General features: G+C 51.7%; 2 protein-coding genes across 2 annotated transcripts in view; one reads left to right on the top strand and one right to left on the bottom strand.

Moving 5' to 3' along the window:
* Nucleotides 1-6,706, bottom strand: part of LOC149365236 (uncharacterized) — a 110,412-nt gene extending 103,706 nt beyond the window's left edge. The window contains exon 1 of the mRNA XM_089541202.1: nucleotides 6,682-6,706. The gene's annotated coding sequence lies outside the window, so the exon portion shown is untranslated. The remainder of the gene's footprint in view (nucleotides 1-6,681) is intronic.
* On the top strand, nucleotides 152-2,594 carry LOC149365241 (uncharacterized). The gene is made up of 2 exons (XM_089579708.1): nucleotides 152-1,011; nucleotides 2,249-2,594. The coding sequence occupies exons 1-2, from the start codon at nucleotides 613-615 to the stop codon at nucleotides 2,495-2,497; spliced, it is 648 nt and encodes a 215-aa protein (XP_089435834.1). The 5' UTR covers nucleotides 152-612; the 3' UTR covers nucleotides 2,498-2,594.
* Nucleotides 6,707-8,922: the final 2,216 nt, after the last annotated feature.

An 8,922-nucleotide genomic window follows, 5' to 3' on the forward strand; every position in this document is an offset into this window, starting at 1 on the left:
CGCAGTTTAACCATGAACGAAAAGCACGAACTAGCCCGCCAGAAAGACTCTTCTTGTCATAAGGTCACGTGGCCTGAGTCACCTGCTGTTTCGGTCAGAACACCGACGACGACGCCAGATTTTCCATAACGCCATAACGGAAGCCAAAGTCACCGAATCCTTTTTTTTTTTTTTTTGTGGTGCTGGCTGTCGCGCGCTGACTACAGCGCAGCGGGCTTTCGTTTTGCTTTGGTGCCTTTCTATAGATTCGCGCAAGTCCGGGAACCGTGAATGAATTAGCGCGCGAGCTGGACCGCCTCCCACGGTCTGTTGGTTTGACCGGAGGCGAGTGCGGTTGATAAGAGCCAGTAACCGACCTGCGCTATCAAGAGCCGAGGAAACGCCTGGCTGTGAAGCGAGCAACACTGCGGGGGCTTATCATGCCACCTATCGAAGAAGACAGAAGCTGTGTCATGCGCACGACGACTGCGTAATCCTGCTGCACCGCCCACCTATACAGCTGGGCGAAAGTCGCTTTAGGGTTAGCCCACACCCGCGTGTGACATGCGTCCCAGCCCCATCGTGCGCCCAGGGTCCGCCGTCCCGGCGAGTTAAGCCTAATCTCAGCGTGCCATGCCCTCGGCCGACGTTTCGGCATCGACGACGCCGCCGCCGCCGGCCACCGTCGGCCCTCCCGTGGACGGTTCGCCCTGCCCCCTGGGCGAAGGCGTGCTAGCGTGCATCGTCGCGGCGCTGGTCGTGGTCATCGTGTTCCTCGCCGCGCTCGCCTTTTCCGTGTTCCTGCTCGCGTGCTCCCAGCCGCGGCGCGAGCCTCGCCGCCGCAAGCGACGCCGTTCGCACGCAGCCCGCCGCGACGAGCAGGGCGATCCGGGGCCGTGCAGCACGAGGGCCGAACACGGGAGCAGCCCTTCTTCACCCGACGGCTACCATCCGCGGTACAACAGCCCGGCCATGTCCATGTGCTGCGAGGATTTCCGCATGCATCGGACGCCGATCCTGCATTCGACGATGGTGAGTTGTGCGATGCTGTTCCACCACCTGTTGTCATGCCTTGCAGCGTTCGGTACAGTGATGGCATTCATGACGCCGCATAGCTCCGGAAACTCGTACTTTTCCAAGCCATCCCGAGCACGCCTTGAGTGGCTGCGGTGACGAGCTTACGTCGCCTACAGATCCTCGGAAGAGTCTTCATTGAGGATTAGGCGGGGAGGAAATTCGGGCTCTGTACTCGAAGGGTGACAGAAGCAGAGTGGCTTGCAGGCAGCGCATGAAAATTCAGTGCTCAAAGTACGCTTCACGTAACGTGCGCACGAAGACGCAAAGTGACCTGTATGCTGTGACTTATGCTGACGGCACACTGTTTCGTTAAAAGAACTGCCCGACAGACACGCGGTAAAGTCTTTATTGTGACCTATAGGACATCCTAGTTCGGGCGACCACGTACAGCTGCAACGGAAAAAGATTAGCACAAGTTACTCATGACCGGAGCGGAAAAATTGCGAGACGCGGCGCTATTGTAGCCGTATGCGCAGATAGCGAGAGTGCCTGGCACATTCCACTTTCCAAAGTGGGGGTGGCCGACAGAAAGCAGCCCATCCGAAAGCAGGCACTGCCACACGTTACTTTTGACAGTGCATCCCCAGCACATTTTTAAAGGAAAACGGTGATAAAGATAACCTTGCTCTCTACGCTAGCGCAGAAAAATAAATAAAACTAGGTTGTGTTTAGCCGCCTTAGCACACGGTTTGGCTGATAAGACGTCTACAGGCGTTCGTTTAAGAAGTTGCATTTCTTATAGGCGAATGTCTAGGCGGGCTGCTTTCTGCCGGCCACCCCCGCTTTAGGAAATGGAATGTTCCTGGCACTCTCGCTATCGGCGCACTCGGCAGCAAAAGCGCCGCGTGTCGCGATTTTTTCGCTCCGGTCATGATTCACTTGTGCCATTCTTTTTCCGTTGCAGCTGTACCGCTCCACATAGTTCAGGCGCTCCTACAGCGATGCGTGCCACTGAAGCAGTGTTCCCACCTTGGCGCGAGATAACGCTCCGGTCTTTTGAAGTAAAAAGCGCTTTGGCCCGGAATGCTGCTACCGACTGATTTTTTCGATTCTGTTGCGTCGTCATCGCGTCGATCCGGAAGCGTCGCTTTTGGGCGAAGGGAATAAAAACTGAATACCTATGCAGCAAATTCGGTAAGCGTGTTTGACGTGAAAGCCTGAAAGTTTTTGCCTATTTTTTTTTTGTCTCCAGTGCACGCAGTTCCACAGCGCCGCGTCCTGTCAGCTGATGGGTCGCTTGCGCCAAGAGGCGGCCAGCGTCACCTCTCGCGGCGGGAGCGACCGCACAGTCAACGCGGGGGAGGCCGACTCCCTGGAGTGGGACAACTTCCAGCCGCCGCTTCTCGCCACCCGCACCGTGAGCCACCTGGACATGACCGAGTCGCCCAGCGTGGCTGCCCAACTGGAGCAGCCGGCTGCCCAAGGCCAGCACTGGCTCTGAAGCTCCCCATCGCTCTTCACCCGCGCTTAACAGTGCCAAGCACACCTCGACGACTAATAAATGACGACCATCGACTGTCACTCTTCTTGGCATTTCAGGACATGCGTCCGCTCATTTCTTTGTCGCCACCTTTCACGCAGACTCATCCTCTTGACCATTTCGACGTGCACTGGGTTTTGCCTGCAACCTTCCTGAAAGCGCGTGTATTTTGGCGCGATGTAGCCAAAATTTGGTCGGCCACAGCGCCTAGAGAAACCGCGTTTTCGAAAATTCTAAAAACTGATATGGATATGAATTATGGTGCGCTACACGCCTCAATAATTAAAAGCCTCACAGTGATAGTTAAAAGTTAACTATTCAATATTAGTTAACTACAGCCTGCTAGTTAGCATGTCTGTGCCGAGAAAGCGCTCTAACTAAAAAAAAACTTTTTTTTTAATTGCGGAAAGCCTTAGGTGAAACACCAAGTAGTAACGGGCAAGTCGGCAGGCTCCTGGCCATTACATCCTTCTGAACCATCTCCTCCCTTCGAACGGTCCTGGGCGGTGCCGTGGACTGTTGCCTGGGAGGGAGATCTTCAATTTGGCGATGTTTCGTCTTCCCTCCCAATTGTCTTCTCTGCCCGGGATACATCACGCTCTTTATGCGGATGACATTGCAATGTGGGCCACATGGAATCCTGCCTGCAAGCAGCGGCGACCCTAGTCGACGACTATGCGGCCTACTGCGGACTCCAGTGCGCCCCAGCTAAATCAGAATTTGTGCACTTACGTCTCCCCTCGGGACCGATCCGGGTGGCCAAGGAGATCCTCGGCCTCTTCATACACCACCAACGCATAGTCGACACCACCCTAGCCAAACTTCGCACGGTGGGAGACTGGGTGGGCCGCATGGTCCGCCGGGTCTCCAACAAGCGGGGCGGATTACGAAGCAAGGCACTGCGGCTTGCCCATGCTTTCGTAACGAGTAGAATCCTCTACTCAACCACCTACTTGCACCTGCGCAAACACGATCGATGATGACCAACTGAAGGTCATCCACCGGAAAGTCGTCAAGCGGGCTCTCGACCTCCCTGTCGCCACGTCCAGCCAGAGACTTCTGGCCTTGGGCGTGGTGAACACATTCCGGGAGCTTCGAGAAGCCCACTTAGTCAACCAATACACGCGTCTTGCACAGACCACGTCCGGTCGCCGCCTCTTGGACCGGCTACACATCAAACACGACTACCACACTGAGGAAAGGGAGAGAGTGCCAGAACCCTGGAGACACGCCCTCCGGGTCCGACCCCTTCCCCGCAACATGTCCAGAGAAAACCATAGCGGTCGTCGCCAGGCGCGCGCGGAAGCGTTGGCGCGATACTATGGTAACCAACAACACGTGTATTACGTGGATGTTGCCGGCCCACACCACGGGGGGTGGTACACGGCCGCAGTCGTACACAACACAAACACCGTTAACGGCCTCACTTTCAAAGCCTACAGCGCAACACACGCGGATGCTCTGGCTCTCACTAATCCCAAGTCGAAACACATCACCGACTCGTGAGGGGCCTGTCGCAACCATGAGCTGGGCTGGGCTACTTCGCTTGCCTGGCGCATACTGCAATATAGCTGCCGATGCGAAGATCCAACTCCACGCGACCTGATTTGGGCACCTGGTCACCAGGGAAACGAACAGGCCGATCAGGCCGCCCTCACACTCTCTCCCCGGGCTATCTCCTTGTCCAGATTGTGTGATTGTCCAATCAGACAATCTGGCCCTTACATTCAAACACATCACCGATTGCTATAAGGAGGAGCACCGGCGCTACCTGGCCCCTTGTAAGGGTCTGGATCGCGCTGACGAGCGCCTCCGCATCACAATTCTCACTAAAACTACTGTGCCCAGCGGTGCTTAAGCATTTCAGCACATCATTTGATGGCGCGTGCCAGTTCTGTGGGGAGGTGGCTGACACCTTCCACATGGTTTGGGCGTGTCAATCAAACCCATCTATCCCCCCCAACCCTAACCCCACCAGACTGGACTGGGAGGCGGCCCTGCTCGGCTGTCAAGACCTAAAGACCCAAAAGGCCTTGGTTCAACGGACGCGGGCGGCGTTGCAGCATTGTGAGGGGAAAGGGCCAATAGGGTCCTACCCCAATCACCTTTCTGTAAAAAATTTAATTGAGGATAAATGTTTTTCACCACCACCGTGTTGCGGATACCCAGAGCCACCACGCAGGAGAGAGTGAGCCATGCAGTGACGTATTGCGAGTGGTGTCGCTTCGTGCGCCTTTCAAAAAGGGCGCGCGACATTTGTTGCGCGTGAGAGGGAACATTCATTAACAAGTGTACAATGCCTTAAACACCGACAAATATCCCGTCTCAAACAAAGCACTAAATAATAGCATACTATCGCGATCAACGTTTACGAGACGGGAAGAAATACATGTATCTGTAGCTCAGTGTTTGTTACGAGAGGATAGAGCCATTCCTTGACACATTTCGAGAGACTGGATTTACGCGATTACGCCAGGAAACGAGAAAAGCCACGTTTTGGCTCATCTCATTCTCAAGCGTGCTGGGCCTATTTTTCAATTCCTGGACGCAGTACGAATAAAACGTACTACCTTCCACTCGGGAAGACGAGACGACAGTGCCGGTTGAAGGAAAAGCCTGGTGATGCGTGCGCTTCGTGGCCTTTCCGCTCTATCGTAAGCGCACTACTGGAAAGTCTGTGCAGCGGCTCACAGAGCTAGTTTCCGGAACAAGGAAGAGACGAGTTTCTACGCTACACAAGCATTGAAAGGAAGTAGACAGATTGCGCGGCAGGAAGCACACTCCGTTTCTCAAGAACATTCTTGGGCGCGAAAAAACGAGATGCCAGCGTAAAACCCTGTAGGCTTACCACCTGTGTTACTGACACGTCAGCGAGCCTGTTGGACAAGCAAACTAAAGCACTTTAGAGCACCCATTGATAACTATCGAAAGCGCGGTATCTTCCCCTTGGGGCGCCATGTTTTTGGATATTTGATGCGAATTATCATGTGTGCGCATGTCTGGTTTCTACTGGTGAATGGTATGACTCGTTAGTATGGACACTTTGGTTCCCCGCGCAAAACTGTGCATAAAGCGAGTAGTCTGTGATAACGAATTGTGAAGAAAGGAAAAAATGCTCAGAAAAAAAAATATGGTCCAGCTTGGTCTGCTGATGCGCACAGTGGTGGGCACTGCAGTGGAAATTAGACCAAGTGCTGGGAGCTACATTACCGCAGTAGCCACGACTGCTCACATCCCACGACCTGGTAGTGCATGCTCAGTCGGCAGACGGTTGCTCATCGGCTTTCAACGTTGCAGAAAGAGCTTTCTTCACAGCCATTCATGCCATGTGTTGTAGGCGTTACCGAAAAAAAGTAACTAAATACGCTACTCGTTACACTAAAAAAAAACGCGTTACCGCCCTACGTTACCTAAAAAAAAGGTAACGCGTTACCGTTACCGAAAAGAATTATCGTTACTCCATGGCCATAAATTTTACTCAGTGCGTCTTGGCTGTAAGAACTCAAGATAACAATTTTATAAAGCTCATAATTCATATAATTCCAACTTCACAAAGAAAACATAGCTGAACTCAACAAATTTACGAGGGGGTACCCAAAAGAAACCGGAGTTATTTTTTTAAAACCGATATATTCACATTTTAAGTACAGGGCTTCAATCTCCCTCAAAGTACTCTCCACTTGCACTAATACACTTGTCTAATCTTTCATTCCACTTTTCAAAACATTTTTTAAATTCATCTTTTGGGGTGCTTGACAGCGCCTGCGTCGTTTTTTTCTTTACCTCTGCAGCATCAGCAAAACGCTTTCCTTTCATGTGTTTTTTCATTCTGGGGAACAAAAAAAAAAATCACAGGGGGCAAGGTCCGGTGAGTATGGGGGGTGAGGAACAGGGGTCATGCCATTTTTGGTCAAATATTGTCGTACAGACAAGGCTGAGTGAGCAGGAGCATTGTCATGGGGGAGAAACCGGTCACCCGACTGCCACAAATCAGGCCGCTTCCGCCGCACACTGTTGCGCAATCTTTTCAAAACTTCCAAGTAGAACGCCTGGTTAACTGTCTGACCCTGCGGAACAAACTCTGAATGCACGACTCCTCTCACGTCGAAAAAACAAACGAGCATTGTTTTGAGGTTTGATTTCACCTGACGAGCTTTCTTGGGGCGAGGCGAACTGGGAGTTTTCCACTGGCTTGATTGTTGCTTTGATTCAGGATCGTAAGCAAAGCACCAAGTTTCGTCACCTGTGATAATTTTTGAAAAAAAGTTTGGATCATTTCGGGACTCTTGTTTCAAAGCACAACATGCTTCCACACGACCTTGTTTTTGTTCAGGAGTCAGCAGTCGTGGCACGATTTTGGCAGCCACCTTTTCCTTCCCAAATCTTCTGTCAAAATTCGCTGCACTGAACTCCAAGTCACTCCCGACAGCTCCACAATTTCTTCAATCGTCCGTCGTCGATCTTCGTTGATGATTGCACGAATTTTTTCAACATTTTCTTGTGTTCGGGCCGTGGAAGGACGACCAGAACGAGGTTGATCATCAATTGACATTTCACCATTTTTGAAACGGGAAAACCACTCAAACACTTGACTTTTCCCCATAGAATCATTAGAATCATCCTTGTACGCTGTTTTTAACATTTCAAAAGTTTCTGTTCCATTTTTTCCGAGCAGAAAGCAGAATTTCACCGCCGCACGCTGTTCACAAAAACCAGCCATTGAAAAAACGACACTCACAGAAAACAGTTATCACTGTAAACGCAGACGACACTACTACGTCTGAGCTTCAGCGGTGCCACTCGGCTGGCTGACTCTGGAATGTTCACTCTCTGCGCTCCTAGCAGCGAAACACGGTACTACGAAAGCGCTGCCCACCAAAAAATTAGTCCGGTTTCTTTTGGGTACCCCCTCGTACAGTAATTCTGGTGTGCTTCTGCTTACGAAATTACGCGGAAATTGTGTAGCAATAAAGAAATGCTTAAATGTCATAGTTCCGCAAAAATTCTCCTTGCGCACATAAACAATTTTTTTTTACTTGAACCTGCATAATTATCGCAAAAATGCGAGTGTTTGCGTCAAGGTGCTCAAGGTCTGCTTCGCTCGCTTAGGAACTCAACAACCAGAAACGTAGTGGCAGTTGCAGATAGAAAAAAAATGGCCAGGCTTAGCTTGGTTAAGCCAAGAATGCGTTGCATATTGCGCGGTCTTTTAGCGCGAGGTATTGCTTGGCGGCACTCGATTTTCTCAGCAGCTTTTCCTCCGTGACGTATGGATGGATGGATGGATGGATGGATAGGAGCGCCCCCTTTGAAACGGGGCGGTGGCAACTGCCACCATGCTCAGCCGTTCTTTTTTTTCTTTTTTCTTATTTTGTTTTTTTCCCTGTTTCTTTTTTTTACTGTGTTTGCAACTCTCACCACGAATCGCCATCATCTTTGCCTACGGTTTTTCCTCCGGCTGTCGTGACGTCACGTCACGTGGTTTGGTGGCTGCCCGGCCGCGCCCAAGGGCTGAACTGAGTGATTGCAATATGCTACGCATAAAAGCCGGTTGACTGCAATCCCCTTTTCTGTGCTGTACCATTGTACTCTTTCGACGGCTTTCTTGAGGCCATCTTGAAGTATACTGGCGATATTCCTGAGTTTTCTCAGAAGAGGGAACTGCTTCCACCAAGAATGCGAGAGTGTCGCCTGGGAACGAGACCTTTTGGTTGGAAAACAAGCTTACGCAGAAGGCTCGGCATGCGTCCACTCTTTAGAGAGTTGTGTGTGTAAGTAGTTTGGGGGGGAAGACAAGTGTGTAACTGCGTGTTCGTGCTTTTCTTTTTAATTGAGTGCGTCGTCAAGGGCAGGTGTTTTTTGGCATGCATGCGAGCCGCAACAAGGGTCGTCGAGAACACCGGTAGATTTTATTTGCAACATCATTTTTGGCGTTTTTTTTTTTTTGTTGAAAAAGAGGCGGAGAGGGACAATTGAACTAAAAAGTAACTAGTAACGTGACACCTCACGTTGCCGAAAAATGTTAACGTAAGTACGTTACCCGTTACAGTTCCGAAATGGTAACGAGTACGTTGCTAAGTTACCGAAAAAAGTAAGGCCGTATTCTCACAGCCGGTTTTTCCCTTGCTCCGTCGCCTCCGTCACGCCGGTAGCCGACGGAGGGGGCTGCTTTTGGACCGTTTTCCCCCCCAAATCGGGCGGCCGGTGCCGCCGGGTCCTGCGCTCTACGTTTCCGTCGAGCGGCGGCGACGGAGCCCGCCCCCACGGAGAGCGAGCCAGTCACAGCACGAGCTCACTTCACGTCACCCGCGGCTTGCTCGCTGCGACCAAGAGATGGCGCTGGCGAGCGCCATCTCTTATGCGCGGGTGCGCGGGCAAAAAAAAAG

The sequence above is a fragment of the Amblyomma mixtum genome, chromosome 1, assembly GCF_055824585.1.
Source record: "Amblyomma mixtum isolate Tamu chromosome 1, ASM5582458v1, whole genome shotgun sequence".
Classification (NCBI taxonomy): domain Eukaryota; kingdom Metazoa; phylum Arthropoda; class Arachnida; order Ixodida; family Ixodidae; genus Amblyomma; species Amblyomma mixtum.